Source organism: Octopus sinensis, linkage group LG29, assembly GCF_006345805.1.
Source record: "Octopus sinensis linkage group LG29, ASM634580v1, whole genome shotgun sequence".
Lineage (NCBI taxonomy): Eukaryota > Metazoa > Mollusca > Cephalopoda > Octopoda > Octopodidae > Octopus > Octopus sinensis.
The window spans coordinates 10,517,889-10,535,198 of NC_043025.1; the positions used below are offsets into that span (position 1 = coordinate 10,517,889).

Below are 17,310 nucleotides of genomic sequence, written 5' to 3' on the forward strand. Positions count from 1 at the left end.
TTCTAAAAGGCTTCTGTTTTTAAAGATTTTTTTTATATATGTTTATTTTAAGAAAATTTTTTCTCCAAATATAGATCTATTTACATAGCTATATACATATGTATACATGCGCAAGTGTATATATAATATATATTATACACACGCATATACATATAATTTACGTATTTACATATATACATTTATATACATACACATGTATTTATATACACACTAATATACATATATTCATATACATGTATTTAAAATACATGAGTATATATGTAAATGCATACATGTGTATATGCATGTTTGTGCTCATGCATGCATACACACACACATATATATCTATACACACAGACACAAATAAGTGTTTAGACATGTATATATATACATATATGTGTGTGTGTGTGTATATGTATGCATGTGAGTATGTATATATATATATATACACACATATCTAAACTGACCTTATGTGGTCAAATACAGAACTTTATAATATCACATTTACCAAAACACTACCAAAATTATTTCACTCCATCCCAGCAGGCCGTCAGCTGCCAGCAACATTATTATCATCACTGCTTTCGTCAGTGCCAACCCCTCCTGCGAATCTCCAAGTTGTAAAACCTCAATCAAATCACGTAGGAAGGGCCATGTAAATGCTTTTCTAATTCATGAATTTGTGTTCTCATTCCTTGGACATTTGCCAGTTGATTTGCGCTGTTCGTGGACAAGGGGTCTTTTGCCAAGCTGGGTCCCCGTTCCTGTGGTTTCAGCTCCGTTGTCCTGGACAGTGAGAACATTGACCTACAAGAGAAAAAAATTAAAATTAAAATTAAATTATATTTTAATCTTTTAGATTATTCTGTTAAACGTAATGCTTATTTACTCTTTCTCTTTCTCTTTTACTTGTTTCAGTCATTTGACTGCAGCCATGCTGGAGCACCGCCTTTAGTCAAGCACATCGACCCCGGGACTTATTCTTTTGTAAGCCCAGTACTTATTCTATCGGTCTCTTTTGCCGAACCACTAAGTAACGGGGACATAAACACACCAGCATCGGTTGTCAAGCAATGCTAGGGGGACAAACACAGACACACAAACACACACATACACACATATATATATATATATATATACATATATACGACAGGCTTCTTTCAGTTTCCGTCTACCAAATCCACTCACAAGGCATTGGTCGGCCCAAGGCTATAGTAGAAGACACTTGCACAAGGTGCCACGCAGTGGGACTGAACCCGGAACCATGTGGTTGGTAAGCAAGCTACTTACCACACAGCCACTCCTGGGGCCAATATTTACTCACATTGTTTTGAATTAATTATGGATTATCTTGTAGCTTTGAGATTTTCATGATGTGAATGCTTATTTTTAGAAGGATATTGTAGGGTAGGTGTAAGAGGCTGGATCTGACTAGTTTGAACATAAAACGTGCAGAATATTTTGGTAGGAGATGACCAATTTGAATGCTAAAGGGTAAAAAATCTTTTATCTTTTACTGGACTAAAATCATGTAGGGGCACTGCCCTGAAGGGTTTTATTTGAACATATTAACCTCCTTCAGTTCATCAGTTTCTTTTGCCAAAGTTACAGGGATGTAAAGAAACTGACACCAGTTGAGAAGCAGTGAGCAAACACATAGATATATATTCTTTTCCTTGTTTCAATATAAAAGTGAAGTTGTGTGTCTGTCTCCTACGATTTAGATTCCTAACTACTCCCCCATTTTGCGGTGCAGTTTAACCAAAAGCGGGTATCTTATAGTCGTGATTCATATCGAGCCCTTCTGGGTATTAGCGCGCGTCTACAATTTAAAAAAAATTTACCATCATTTTTTTTTCCATTTAGGAAAATATAAGGGAAGTAACTCTCTAAAAATGTCTACGATGAGTCAACGATTTAAAAAAAAAATTACCATCATTTTTTTCCATTTTTAATGCATTTTTTTGCTATTTTTTGGCTATAACTCTCTAAAAATGCTTATATAGTTATTTCCCTTACAAACCCGAGCAACGCCGGGCGATACTGCTAGTCTATAATAGATTAAAATTATAATGCATATTAAAAAACAATATCCTCAAAATAGCTCTACATACATACATATATACATACATGTATATATAATATATATGACAGGCTTCTTTCAGTTTCCGTTTGCCAAATCCACTCGCAAGGCTTTGATTGGCCCGAGACTACACTAGAAGTCACTTGACCAAGATGCCATACAGTGGAAGTGAACCCGAAACCATGTGGTCGGGAAACAAGCTTCTTACCACACTGCCATGCCTGAGCCTATATATTTATGTAGTAAATGTTCCGCAAGCACGTCAGAAAATTGAATCCTCAGCTTGCTCCGCTTGCCAAAAGGTTTGCAAGGCACCACTAGCCCTCAAGGGACACATACCTGTCCATAGAACAGGGTTACTGCTTTATTTTACTCAACCCTCATTTGTCATTCGTTACAAGAGAATCCATCATCATCGTTTAACATCCATTTCCATGCTGGCATGGGTTGGACGGTTTGACTGAGGACTGGCAACCCAGTAGGCCGCACCAGGCTCCAATCTTGATCTGGCAGAGTTTCTACAGCTGGATGCCCTTCCTAACGCCAACCACTCTGAGAGTGTAGTGAGTGCTTTTTACATGCCACCGATACCAGACTCCAATCTGATCTGGCAGAGTTTCTACAGCTGGATGCCCTTCCTAACGCCAACCACTCTGAGGGCGTAGTGAGTGCTTTTCATGTGCCACCGGCACAGGAGTCAGTCAGATGCCACTTGGCATCAACCACATTCGAACAGTGCCCTTTACATGCTACCAGCACGGGTGCCAGTCAGGCGGCACTGGCATCGACCCAAGCTCTAATGGTGCTTATTACATGCCACCAAGAACCTTTATATATATATATATATATATATATATATATATATATATATATATATATATATATATATATATACTGTTGCATATTCTGAAGATCTTGTGTTTAAAACATATAAATAAAATCTGGATTCTTTTTTTTAATAGTTGAAAAAGGTGGAGTGGGGATCTCTCTCTTAATCTTTCTGTCTTTCATCATCATCATCATCGTTTAACGTCCGTTCTCCATGCCAGCATGGGTTGGACGGTTCGACCGGGGATCTGGGAAGCCAGGAGGCTGCGCCAGGCTCCAGTCTGATCTGGCAGTGTTTCTACAGTTGGATGCCCTTCCTAACGCCAACCACTCCGTGAGTGTAGTGGGTGCTTTTTACGTGCCAGGTGAGGCTGGCAACGGCCACGATCGGTTGGTGCTTTTTACGTGCCACTTTCCATAATAATCTCTCTCTTTCCATCTCTTCATATCTCTCTCCCTCTTTCTTTCAATCTCTTTCTCTCTCTCTCTCTTTCCTTCTTTGTCACTTAATCTCTTTCTCTGTCTCTTAATTCTCTCTCACATCTTTCTATCTCTAAATCTCTTTCTTTCCACCTCCATTTCTTTGGCTCTTAATCTGTCTGTCTTTCTCTTTCTCTCTCTCAGAAGGTTGAGGGTAAAATAAAAGAACCACTGACCACAGTTGCGGAGTTTCCTGAAGCATGCTTCTTGGTGTAGGATGCAGCTTTCAGCAAAAATTCTGACTTTTTGTATTTAAATTCCTCAGCCTATAAAAGAAAGAAGTAGTAGTAGTAGCAGCAGCAGCAGCAGTAGTAGCAGTAGTAGTAGTGGTAGTAGTAGCAGTAGTGGTAGTAGTAGCAGTAGTGGTAGTAGTAGTAGTATAAATTGTAGTAGTAGTAGTAGCAGTAGTATAAATTGTAGTAGTAGTAGTAGTAGTAGTAGTAGTAGTGGTAGTAGTAGCAGTAGTGGTAGTAGTAGCAGTAGTGGTAGTAGTAGTAGTATAAATTGTAGTAGTAGTAGCAGTAGTATAAATTGTAGTAGTAGTAGTAGTAGTAGTAGTAGTAGTGGTAGTAGTAGCAGTAGTGGTAGTAGTAGCAGTAGTAGTAGTAGTAGCAGCAGCAGCAGTAGAAATTGTAGTAGTAGTAGTAGTAGTAGTAGTAGTGGTAGTAGTAGCAGTAGTGGTAGTAGTAGCAGTAGTGGTAGTAGTAGTAGTATAAATTGTAGTAGTAGTAGTAGCAGTAGTATAAATTGTAGTAGTAGTAGTAGTAGTAGTAGTAGTAGTAGTAGTGGTAGTAGTAGCAGTAGTGGTAGTAGTAGCAGTAGTAGTAGTAGTAGCAGCAGCAGCAGTAGAAATTGTAGTAGTAGTAGTAGTAGTAGTAGTAGTAGTAGTAGCAGTAGTGGTAGTAGTAGCAGTAGTGGTAGTAGTAGTAGTATAAATTGTAGTAGTAGTAGTAGCAGTAGTATAAATTGTAGCAGTAGTAGTGGTAGCAGCAGCAGCTGTAGTAGTAGCAGCAGTAGTAGTAGAGGGGTAGGGGATTGGTGGTGGTAGTAGTAGTTTTCGAATTTTGGCACAAGGCCAGCAGTTTTGAGTGTTTTTTTTTTACAAGGCACATTTGTTTTTAGGATCTCAATTCTGTTGTGGTGGGCAGGTAAAGATTTGAAGAACAAGAAAAAGAGAAAAATTAAAGGGTCTTACAATGTCGGCCATTAAGGGGTCATCAGGATTAGGGTCATTCATAAGCACCAGTATAGAGGTCAGCACTGTACTGATATTCAAACATGGCTTCCAGCCACCCTGAAAGAGAAAGAGAAACATACAGGGGAATTAGGGGTCATCTTTAAGACATGAACAAGTATATGTGTGTGTATCAGTGTGGAGGGCCACTCTTGCGTCTCGAAGACAATCTGAAGCAATGCAACTTCCCCTTTTCTTCTTTGGAAAAGAAAACATCAGAATACGGGACTTGGCACCAGTCTTGCTTCTCCTCAGTTCAAAGCCTTGAGCAAAATCAAATCAACAAGTCATCCTAATGAGACGTCTGCGTTGGCTGGGTCATGCCCTCCGTCGTCAACCAGGAGAATTCATCTATGAAGCAATTGCCCAAGCTCCCCTTCAGGGTTGGCGAAAGCGATGTGGTGGACAACGAAAAACCTGGCTGATGAGTCAAGGCTGATCTGGAACCCAACCTACGAAGCTATTGCCCCAGCTCCCATTCAGGGTTGGCGAAAGCAATGTGGTGGACAACGAAAAACCTGGCTGATGACAGTCAAGGCTGATCTGGAACCCAACCTAGGCCGCCATATCTACAGCATTCGCCGCTGGAATAAAGAGTGGTCAGAGAAAGAAACTCATACTGGCTTTTGGTGCAAAATGCACTCTTGTTTATATCACTAGCAGGGAGATAAATCCGCACAGTCTCCAGCGCTGAGACTTAATTTCAACCTTCTTTGGTCTTGTTAATGATGGACAATCAACCGCTAGAGATAGCAGCAACTCATCTCACCATCAGTGATACATAGAACAGTGCCAGAACAGGCACTGGTGTGACAATTAGCCAGTGAGCTTATTTAAAAATATATAGAGTGAGCCAGAATTCATGACTAACTTAGTTATATTTCTTAATATGCTTATTTTATTATTATTGTGTTGTTTAAATTTATTATTTCATTTCTTAATGCAAGAGGTCAACAAAAATATACTTTAAAAACAAAAGGTTAAGGACTCACATTTGGTGGGAGTTTCAGAACATTGAGACAAATCCTTCCAGCAGCATCAATGTTTGGATGATAAATCGGGGTCGAGAAGTTCACTTTTGGAGGCTCAAAGGGGTACCTGTTGTAAAAAGGTTAGTGAGAGAGTGAGAGGGAAAATAAAAATTAAATGATTAAATATCTGGTTGTTGCTAATTAAGGTTATAATTGTGGAGAGGAGTGGCTTATTGGTTTCAATTCCTGGACCAGGCAATGCATTGTTCTTGAACAAAACACTTCATTACACGTTGGTCCTGTCCACTGAGCTGGCACAAAGAGAGTAGCCCTGTGATAGACCAGTGACCCACCCAGGGGAGTGGGATGATATCATCATCATCCTTCAACATGTTTTCCATGCTGGCATAGGTTGAACCAAAGCTAGCAAGCAGGAGAACTGCACCAAGCTCCAGTCATCTAATTTGGCCTGGTTTCTATAAATGGATGCCCTTCCAAATGCCAACCACTTTACAGAATGTGCCAGGTGCTATTAATGTGGAACTGGCATGGGTGCTATTACATGACACCAGCAAGGAATCCAGAAAACCAACCTTATAAGAAAGCCTATGATTCAGTAAAGGCCTCTGATCCATTTGTTGAAGGTTTCAGTAAAGACTAGGACCTAAGGAATATGAAAGGGATTGAACCTAGAAAGTTCCCTTCCAAGGCACAAAATCGGGCAAGGTTGTTTATGGAAGACCAGTAATCATCCATGCACTTCAGTGGCATGTAGAAAGCACCCACAACACTCTCGGAGTGGTTGGCATTAGGAAGGGCATCCAGCAGTAGAAACTCTGCCAGATCAAGATTGGAGCCTGGTGCAACCATCTGGTTAACCAGTCCTCAGTCAAATCGTCCAACCCATGCTAGCATGGAAAGCGGACGTTGAACGATGATGATTAAAAGCCATATACGTTGTTCTTTTGGAGCACTGCCTTGAGGGATTTAGCCAAGCATTGATAGTACTTATGGGAAGAAGACATTAAAATGAAAATGAAAATGAAAGTGAAACAAAATGACGCTTTTCTAATACTCACCGTTCAGGGAGATGGATGCTCAGCTTGAAAACTCCGCCTTCATAAGGAGTACCACTGCCACCAATGATTTCTGAAAATAATACTCATTACCATTAGATGTCGTAGAAAATGAAATTTCTTTTTAAAAAGTAGCATTTAATGCTAAAAACAGCAATGTACAAGAACAGCTTCCTTCTGGGTGTGTTTTTTTATCTTCATCTTCAAGTTAAATTTAGGAAGGGCTACCCAGCCATACAAACCATGCCAAAACTTAAATCGTCGTTTGATGCAGCCCAGTGGCCTGTCAGATCCTGTCCAATCAGACATATTTTAAAAACTAGCATTTAATGCTAAAAATGGTGATATGTTAGGACAGTTACCTTACTCTCACTTTTACTCTTTTACTTGTTTCAGTCATTTGACTGCGGCCATGCTGGAGCACCACCTTTAATCAAGCAACTCAACCCCGGGACTTATTCATTGTAAGCCCAGTACTTATTCTATCGGTCTCTTTTGCCGAACCGCTAAGTGACGGGGACGTAAAGACACCAGCATCGGTTGTCAAGCAATGTTGGGGGGGACAAATACAGACACACAAACACACACATACATATATATATATATACATATATACGACAGGCTTCTTTCAGTTTCTGTCTACCAAATCCACTCACAAGGCATTGGTCGGCCCAAGGCTATAGTAGAAGACACTTGCCCAAAGTGCCATGCAGTGGGATTGAACCCGGAACCATGTGGTTGGTAAACAAGCTACTTACCACACAGCCACTCCTGCGCCTTCTGATGTTTTTTTTTTTAATTTTATTTAAGATGGGCTACCGGCCATAGAAACCAGGCTAAAACTGACATCATGGTCTGGCACAACCCAGTTACAAAGAAATTATATTAAAAAATCTGCCGGTCAAAGTGAAAAGATCCGAATATGCTTCGAAACACGAACTCACATAAAGAATCTTGCAAACCAAATCCAAAAACGAAATATTTTCCCGAAATTTCTGAGTAAAAAAAGGCTGACTCCTGTGAATTTTCCGAAACTCATCACCCTACCCTCCGGAAAAGTCTTTCACCGCATATTCCGATATAATCAGAATAAACACCATCTGAAGCATATTTGTAGAAAATGTCATTTAAAAATAACAAATTTTCTGGAAGTTATGAGGCAATAAAGACAGAGGCGGGGGGCACGCGTGTGTAGATTTTGTTACTACCAATATCTATAACGTCAGCATTTAATTTTTCGGCGTAACTTCGTTTTTTTTGGCAATCTTTCGTCTCTAGTAGACCTTTCCGTCGATTTCCGTAAACAAATTTTATTTTTTTTACATATAGGCTTGCGGGAACTTTTGAAGTAATGAGAGCGAAAGAGACTAAGAGAAAGCGATTGCATGACGAGGGAAGTTCTTTTGAAGTTACCGTGCATGTGAAGCATTGATGTACATGTGTGTGTGTCTGTGTGTTTGATGGGGTGTGGGAGACAGACAGTATGTTGTGTAAGTGAAGTGCTTCTGTTAGTGTGTGTGAAGAGACAGAGAGAGTAATGTGTCTCTTTCGCTCTCATTACTTCAAAAGTTCCCGCAAGCCCATATGTAAAATAAAAAAAAAATTTTTACGGAAATCGACGGAAAGGTCTACTAGAGACGAAAGATCGCCTTTTTTTATATAGGGGTTAGGGGTGGGAGAAAAGGGTTTCTTCAGAAATGTAAAACCACTTCCGGTACTTACAGGATCGCCAAATTTTCCTTTTCATAATCACAATTGTAATCTACACCTTCGAAAAGGTATCTCTATGAAATTTCATTTACAAATATGTATCCTTCAAAAAGTTACAAGACTAAGTTTGTGGGGCCCTAAACTGTAGTTAAGCTTACAGAAATACAGAGAGCGCGGTCACAAAGGTAACGGATGGTACTGACTAAGAAATGGTTACATACGAGCCTCTAAATTCTCAATACTGTCTCCTTTCGGCCAACAGGCAATGCCGGGTGGCGGTGAATCCTTCAGCATCTGAAGTTCCTTCTTCATCCGCGTGTGACGATGCATGGTAGCCACTTCTTCCAAACACCACAACTTAAATCCAACACTTAACCCGCCTCCAGTACTTTTTCCTATTTAAATTCCGGAAACTGACGGACAAACCCGAAGCACAACTTCGGCGATGTTTTTATAAATACATCGTTAACCAGCTGGAGATGTCCTCTTGGGGTTAAAAAAAAAATAGCAGTCGAGTCCGTTCGAACGGACAGTCATGTTAAAGTGGCTACGAATATTATTTGTTAACAATACTCTTTTACTCTTTTACTTGTTTCAGTCATTTGACTGCGGCCATGCTGGAGCACCGCCTTTTAGTCGAGCAAATCGACCCCAGGACTTATTCTTTGTAAGCCCAGTACTTATTCTATCGGTCTCTTTTGCCGAACCGCTAGATAACGGGGACGTAAACACACCAGCATCGGTTGTCAAGCAATGCTAGGGGGACAAACACAGACACACACATACATATATATATATATACATATATACGACAGGCTTCTTTCAGTTTCCGTCTACCAAATCCACTCACAAGGCATTGGTCGGCCCGGGGCTATAGCAGAAGACACTTACCCAAGATGCCACGCAGTGGGACTGAACCCGGAACCATGTGGTTGGTTAGCAAGCTACTTATAAATATATTAGTAAGTTATAAGGGGATTTCTCAAAACGTTTACCGTTTTGAAAAATTTGTTAATCTCAACGCTGAGTATATAGACCTTGTTATAATTCTAAGGATCTTTTCGGTTTGAACGGCAGTTTTTTTAAATAATTTCCACGTAACTAAACACTTTTAAACTTCGTATACTGGTAGAATGTGTTTATAAAACATCTTTTTCTCTTAGCTTTATTGAGAAAATTCTATAGTTTGTTAGATATTTGTTGTTTTTTTCTTCAATTTCAACCTATCAATGACGTCTATTGAGGTAAAAAAAAACAGTCTGTGCCGTATGAATATGTCCCTCGTTTAAGAAACAGATTGGGTTTATTTACATTTGTGAAGGAAAAAAGATACCCTTCCCCCCACCCCTAACCCTAACCCAGATTGAAATGCAATAGATCGATACTAGGGTCATAATTATGGGTGACAACTTCATATGACACCGCTTGAAAAACTGCCGTTCAAACCGAAAAGATCCTATATATATATATATATATATGTAGGTCCCGGGTTGATTCGAGGTTAACCACAGTAAATAAGGTGCTCAATACATAGCAGAGTAAAATTAATTTATTATATAGAAGGAGCTTCTACAGGACTAGAACTGTTTCATTCAAGAGAAATCTTCAGGATCCTGAAGATTTCTCTTGAATGAAACAGTTCTAGTCCTGTAGAAGCTCCTTCTATATAATATATATATATATATATATATATATATATATATATATTTATAGCAATACCTATCTATCTTACACATACAAACATAATATTCGTTCTTCCCTCGTTTAATACGGCTTCCAAATTCGAATAAAGATTTAGCTTTTTAATTCAGAAAAACAAACGGAGACGCGCGAAGCCCGGAGAGAGGAAGGTATAGAGAAGACGGAGAGAGGAAGGCATAGAGATGACAGAGAGAGGAAGGTATAGAGAAGACGGAGAGAGGAAGGTATAGAGAAGACGGAGAGAGGAAGGTATAGAGAAGAGGGAGAGAGGAAGGTATAGAGAAGGCGGAGAGAGGAAGGTATAGAGAAGACGGAGAGAGGAAGGTATAGAGAAGAGGGAGAGAGGAAAGTATAGAGAAGGCGGAGAGAGGAAGGTATAGAGAAGGCGGAGAGAGGAAGGTATATAGAAGAGGGAGGGAGTGAGAGTGCGAGACGAGAGCAGAGAGTGAAAGACAAGTAGAGAAAGAGAGATAAAACAGGAAGAAAGAAAAAGAAAGACAGAAAGAGGGAGTGAGATGCTCTGAGTCTAATTCACGAGACCGGAGAGAGAAAAAAAGAAAAGGAAAACGAAGAGAAGTGTGGGAGAAGTGGGGAAAGAGAGAACGAGAGACGCCACTTCCGGTCAGGTTTCGTTCGTCTTATAGCCATACGCAGCCATGTAGAATGTGTCACCGAATATTCGTATCTTTATGAATTTTCTGTTCAACCTAATTTATAAGACGTGTCATGTGTAACGTCTATAAATATTTCTTTCTCACTTTTGTACAAAACCGTTTGCTATTTCGGCTGGTTTTCCCTATACGATAGTATAAACGTGTTATATAACGAAGAACAGAAATGGAGGAAGATACCAACGCCTGGTACATCTTCTGAAATACTTGGAATAAAACCATTATATAGCCAACTATATTTATCTTAATTTTTTTTCATTAAAACATAAATACATTTTCTTTTCTGCTATAATGTTATTAATTGACGCATCTAAAGGAAAAATAAAATAACCACCCAGTATCGAAATACTATTCTCATCCTAAGTACGAATATCTCTTGTTTATCGTAACCTTTAAAAAATGAGTCGATAAATATATTAACTAAAGTTATAGAAACACTTCAAAGTATTGCTGACAGGGAATCAATATGTCATATTTGATTTATAAATATATTTTGTGAACTACACATGTACTGGCTGTGGTGGCCGAGTGGTTAAGGCGTTGGACTTGAAATCCAATGGGTTATACCCGCGCAGGTTCGAATCCTGCCCGCAGCGATTACTTTTATCTTTTTTTTTCAAATCATTTGGTAAATTAAATTTTGGTTTTTACCTCGTTTCAATTAATATGATCAAATATGTCCCAGCCGTTATCTTTACGTCTTTTATTTCATCTAATTTGCTTCCCAACCACATGATTTCGAGGTCAGTCCTACTGTATGGCACCTCGGGCAAGTATTTTCTATTATAGCCACCCGGCAAACCGAAGCCTTGTGGGTGAATTTAAGCCTGTCGTGGAATATGTATGTACGGGGAACTTGACAACCGGTGTTGGTTTGTTTAGCGATTCGGCATAAGAAACCGATAGAAATAAGTACAAGACTTTAAAAGAAGACAATTTCCTGTTTGACGCTCGTAAAATCGAATTTGAGTTAGTTTCAATTTCATTTGAGTTCGATTACCATTTCTCGTGGATGCCCTGCTATCTTCCTTTTTGTTGTGAATTCTGGACCTTTCCTGATTGATTGCCACTGTGGAAAATTCAGGGTCTATTGAAGGCACACAATGACTACACTAAGTCCTGCGGTCAATTCGTTCGCCAAAAAAAAAAGAGAAAACCTCCAAGGCGGTGGCCCCAGCCCAATTCCTGGAACAGGTAAAAGATATAATACCTTTTTCCCTCTGTTATTTGATCTACCCTTCTGTCTCCAGGGCCCTACGAACGTGAAACTACTTACCTCGTCAGTATTTTGCTCATAAAAATCGAAGAAGCGAAAATAGCGGGACAATAAAATGACTATCTGTTACTTTATAGGGAGCAGGGGCGAGGACAAATTAGGGTAAATCTACCCTATTTCACCTACCTAAATTCTGAGTCTTAATTTTCAATTATAGTTTTTTTTTTAATCTAAAAGTCTGGAAGGAAATTTGAAAGAGGACCTTTGCGTTTTCTTTTTTCAATAATTGGCGGTAACAAATAGCGTATAACTACATTTTAGTGCCCCAAACCGTTCTAAAGTTGTTTCCTTTACTTTCTGTTTTTCCTTCGTTCATATTTGTGTTTTCTTCGGTTTTAGATTTGTATTTTAATATGAATTATTCATGTAATTAATTAATTGCATAGAATAATCCACATTAAAATGAATGCACCTTGTATGTATAAAAGCAAAAAATCATCGTATCGAAAATCTCATAAAATATGATAAACTTTTTGATTGAAATACATCGGAGTTCCGCTCTTATAACCTTTCATAACGTTTTTATATTTTGGAATTTTCAGAAAACTGGTGGCATGTAAAAAGCACCATCTGATCGTGGTTGATGCCAGCACACTCTGACTCCTGTGCCAGTGGCACTTAAAAGGCACCCGCTACACTCTCGGAGTAGTTGGCGTTAGGAAGGGCATCCCGCTGTAGAACACTGCCAGATCAGACAGGAGCCTGGTGCAGCCTCCTGACTTCCCAGACCCCGGTCGGACTGTCTAACTCATGCCAGCATGGAAAAAGGACGTTAAACGATGATGATGATGATGATGATGATGAGGTCTGCAGGACCTGGATTGATCTGGCTTGAAAAGTAACAAGAGAGAACATATTCGGTAATGTAGACCTAGATGAATAAAAAACAAGATGGTCACAGCTGGAACATCTTTGACCATAGACCTGGTGGACTGGGGCTGAACAAGAGCAGGAAAGATTAGACAGTCTTAGATAATGCAATCCCAGATACATCATCACCATCATCATCATCATTTATATCTGCTTTCCATGCTGACATGGGTTGGATAGTTTGACAAGAGCTGTACCAGGCTCTGTTGTATGCTTCGGTATGTTTTCTATGGCTAGATGCCCTTCCTAACGCCAACCACTTCAGAGTGTACTGGATGCTTTTTACATGATACTGACACCAGTGCTTTTTAACATGGCATCAGCATCAGAGGGTTTCATGTGACACCAGCACTTCTTAAGTGGCCCCAGCACCAGTGCTTTTTTTATGTAACACCAGCGCTTTTTATGTGGGACCAACCTCAGTGCTTTTTATGTGGGACCAGCACCAGTGTTTTTTTTATGTGGCACCACCCTCAGTGCTTTTTATGTGGCACCAGCACTTTTGTTTTTTTATGTGGTACCAGCACCTGTGCTTTTTATGTGGGACCAGAACCAGTGCTTTTTATGTGGGACTAGCGCTTTTTATGTGGGACCAGAACCAGTGCTTTTTATGTGGGACCAGCACCAGTGCTTTTTATGTGGGACCAGAACCAGTGCTTTTTATGTGGGACCAGAACCAGTGCTTTTTATGTGGGACTAGCGCTTTTTATGTGGGACCAGAACCAGTGCTTTTTATGTGGCACCAGAACCAGTGCTTTTTATGTGGGACCAGAACCAGTGCTTTTTATGTGGGACTAGCGCTTTTTTATGTGGACCAGAACCAGTGCTTTTTATGTGGCACCAGAACCAGTGCTTTTTATGTGGGACCAGAACCAGTGCTTTTTATGTGGGACTAGCGCTTTTTATGTGGGACCAGAACCAGTGCTTTTTATGTGGCACCAGAACCAGTGCTTTTTATGTGGGACCAGAACCAGTGCTTTTTATGTGGGACTAGCGCTTTTTATGTGGGACCAGAACCAGTGCTTTTTATGTGGGACCAGCACCAGTGCTTTTTATGTGGCACCAGAACCAGTGCTTTTTATGTGGCACCAGAACCAGTGCTTTTTATGTGGGACCAGAACCAATGCTTTTTATGTGGGACCAGCACCAGTGCTTTTTATGTGGGACCAGAACCAGTGCTTTTTATGTGGGACCAGCACCAGTGCTTTTTATGTGGGACCAGAACCAGTGCTTTTTATGTGGCACCAGAACCAGTGCTTTTTATGTGGCACCAGAACCAGTGCTTTTTATGTGGGACCAGAACCAATGCTTTTTATGTGGGACCAGCACCAGTGCTTTTTATGTGGGACCAGAACCAGTGCTTTTTATGTGGGACCAGCACCAGTGCTTTTTATGTGGGACCAGAACCAGTGCTTTTTATGTGGCACCAGAACCAGTGCTTTTTATGTGGCACCAGAACCAGTGCTTTTTATGTGGCACCAGAACCAGTGCTTTTTATGTGGCACCAGAACCAGTGCTTTTTATGTGGCACCAGAACCAGTGCTTTTTATGTGGCACCAGAACCAGTGCTTTTTATGTGGCACCAGAACCAGTGCTTTTTATGTGGCACCAGAACCAGTGCTTTTTATGTGGCACCAGAACCAGTGCTTTTTATGTGGCACCAGAACCAGTGCTTTTTATGTGGCACCAGAACCAGTGCTTTTTATGTGGCACAAAGCACCAGAACCAGTGCTTTTTATGTGGCACCAGAACCAGTGCTTTTTATGTGGGACCAGAACCAGTGCTTTTTATGTGGGACCAGCACCAGTGCTTTTTATGTGGGACCAGAACCAGTGCTTTTTATGTGGCACCAGAACCAGTGCTTTTTATGTGGCACCAGAACCAGTGCTTTTTATGTGGCACCAGAACCAGTGCTTTTTATGTGGCACCAGAACCAGTGCTTTTTATGTGGCACCAGAACCAGTGCTTTTTATGTGGGACCAGAACCAGTGCTTTTTATGTGGGACCAGCACCAGTGCTTTTTATGTGGGACCAGAACCAGTGCTTTTTATGTGGGACCAGAACCAGTGCTTTTTATGTGGCACCAGAACCAGTGCTTTTTATGTGGCACCAGAACCAGTGCTTTTTATGTGGCACCAGAACCAGTGCTTTTTATGTGGCACCAGAACCAGTGCTTTTTTGTGGCACCAGAACCAGTGCTTTTTATATGTGGCACCAGAACCAGTGCTTTTATGTGGCACAGAACCAGTGCTTTTTATGTGGCACAGAACCAGTGCTTTTTATGTGGCCACCAGAACCAGTGCTTTTATGTGGACCAGAACCAGTGCTTTTTATGTGGCACCAGAACCAGTGCTTTTTATGTGGCACCAGAACCAGTGCTTTTATGTGGCACCAGAACCAGTGCTTTTTATGTGGGACCAGAACCAGTGCTTTTTATGTGGGACCAGAACCAGTGCTTTTTATGTGGGACCAGCACCAGTGCTTTTTATGTGGGACCAGAACCAGTGCTTTTTATGTGGCACCAGACCAGAACCATGCTTTTTATGTGGCACCAGAACCAGTGCTTTTTATGTGGCACCAGAACCAGTGCTTTTTATGTGGCAACCAGAACCAGTGCTTTTTATGTGGGACCAGCACCAGTGCTTTTTATGTGGGACCAGAACAGTGCTTTTTATGTGGCAAGGGCAGCAACCAGAACCAGTGCTTTTTATGTGGCACCAGAACCAGTGCTTTTTATGTGGGACCAGAACCAGTGCTTTTTATGTGGCACCAGAACCAGTGCTTTTTATGTGGGACCAGAACCAGTGCTTTTTATGTGGCACCAGAACCAGTGCTTTTTATGTGGCACCAGAACCAGTGCTTTTTATGTGGCACCAGAACCAGTGCTTTTTATGTGGCACCAGAACCAGTGCTTTTTATGTGGCACCAGAACCAGTGCTTTTTATGTGGCACCAGAACCAGTGCTTTTTATGTGGGACCAGAACCAGTGCTTTTTATGTGGGACCAGAACCAGTGCTTTTTATGTGGCACCAGAACCAGTGCTTTTTATGTGGAACCAGAACCAGTGCTTTTTATGTGGGACCAGAACCAGTGCTTTTTATGTGGGACCAGCACCAGTGCTTTTTATGTGGGACCAGAACCAGTGCTTTTTATGTGGGACCAGAACCAGTGCTTTTTATGTGGCACCAGAACCAGTGCTTTTTATGTGGGACCAGAACCAGTGCTTTTTATGTGGGACCAGAACCAGTGCTTTTTATGTGGAACCAGCACCAGTGCTTTTTATGTGGGACCAGAACCAGTGCTTTTTATGTGGACCAGAACCAGTGCTTTTTATGTGGGACTAGCGCTTTTTTATGTGGGACCAGACCAGTGCTTTTTATGTGGGACCAGAACCAGTGCTTTTTATGTGCACCAGAACCAGTGCTTTTTATGTGGCACCAGAACCAGTGCTTTTTATGTGGCACCAGAACCAGTGCTTTTTATGTGGCACCAGAACCAGTGCTTTTTATGTGGGACCAGAACCAGTGCTTTTTATGTGGCACCAAACCAGTGCTTTTTATGTGGCACCAGAACCAGTGCTTTTTATGTGGCACCAGAACCAGTGCTTTTTATGTGGCACCAAACCAGTGCTTTTTATGTGGGACCAGAACCAGTGCTTTTTATGTGGACCAGAACCAGTGCTTTTTATGTGGCACCAGAACAGTGCTTTTTATGTGGAACCAGAACCAGTGCTTTTTATGTGGGACCAGAACCAGTGCTTTTTTGTGGCACCAGAACCAGTGCTTTTTATGTGGGACCAGAACCAGTGCTTTTTATGTGGGGGTGGCACCAGACCAGTGCTTTTTATGTGGGACCAGAACCATGCTTTTTATGTGGGACCAGCACCAGTGCTTTTTATGTGGGACCAGAACCAGTGCTTTTTATGTGGCACCAGACCAGTGCTTTTTATGTGGGACCAGAACCAGTGCTTTTTATGTGGGACCAGACCAGTGCTTTTTATGTGGGACCAGACCAGTGCTTTTTATGTGGGACCAGACCAGTGCTTTTTATGTGGGACCAGAACCAGTGCTTTTTATGTGGGACCAGAACCAGTGCTTTTTATGTGGGACCAGAACCAGTGCTTTTTATGTGGGACCAGAACCAGTGCTTTTTATGTGGGACCAGAACCAGAACCAGTGCTTTTTATGTGGGACCAAACCAGTGCTTTTTATGTGGGACCAGAACCAGTGCTTTTTATGTGGGACCAGAACCAGTGCTTTTTATATGTGGCACCAGAACCAGTGCTTTTTATGTGGCACCAGAACCAGTGCTTTTTATGTGGCACCAGAACCAGTGCTTTTTATGTGGCACCAGAACCAGTGCTTTTTATGTGGCACCAGCGCTTTTTATGTGGGACCAGAACCAGTGCTTTTTATGTGGGACCAGAACCAG

General features: G+C 41.1%; 1 protein-coding gene and 1 non-coding gene across 2 annotated transcripts; one reads left to right on the forward strand and one right to left on the reverse strand.

The window, feature by feature from the left end:
- Positions 1–362: 362 nt before the first annotated feature.
- Positions 363–10,133, reverse strand: LOC115226110 (ubiquitin-conjugating enzyme E2 T). Its single transcript, XM_029797094.2, has 7 exons — positions 10,085–10,133; positions 8,583–8,798; positions 6,655–6,724; positions 5,597–5,702; positions 4,566–4,664; positions 3,547–3,636; positions 363–786 (listed from the first exon to the last, which is right to left on the reverse strand). The coding sequence occupies exons 2-7, from the start codon at positions 8,689–8,691 to the stop codon at positions 652–654; spliced, it is 609 nt and encodes a 202-aa protein (XP_029652954.1). The 5' UTR covers positions 8,692–8,798; positions 10,085–10,133; the 3' UTR covers positions 363–651.
- A 1,114-nt stretch (positions 10,134–11,247) lies between these two features.
- On the forward strand, positions 11,248–11,329 carry Trnas-uga. Its single transcript has one exon. It is a non-coding gene; the product is annotated as a tRNA-Ser (tRNA).
- Positions 11,330–17,310: the final 5,981 nt, after the last annotated feature.

What these genes read in the sequence shown, in the direction of transcription:
- LOC115226110 (XM_029797094.2), bottom strand. Translation starts at nt 8,691, where the DNA reads ATGCATCGTCACACGCGGATGAAGAAGGAACTTCAGATGCTGAAGGAT. An exon ending in AGCATCCATCTCCCTGAACG is followed by an intron (nt 5,703 to 6,654) that starts GTGAGTATTAGA and finishes TTTTTACAACAG; the next exon opens with GTACCCCTTTGAGCCTCCAA. An exon ending in ACCCCTTAATGGCCGACATT is followed by an intron (nt 3,637 to 4,565) that starts GTAAGACCCTTT and finishes TTTCTTTTATAG; the next exon opens with GCTGAGGAATTTAAATACAA.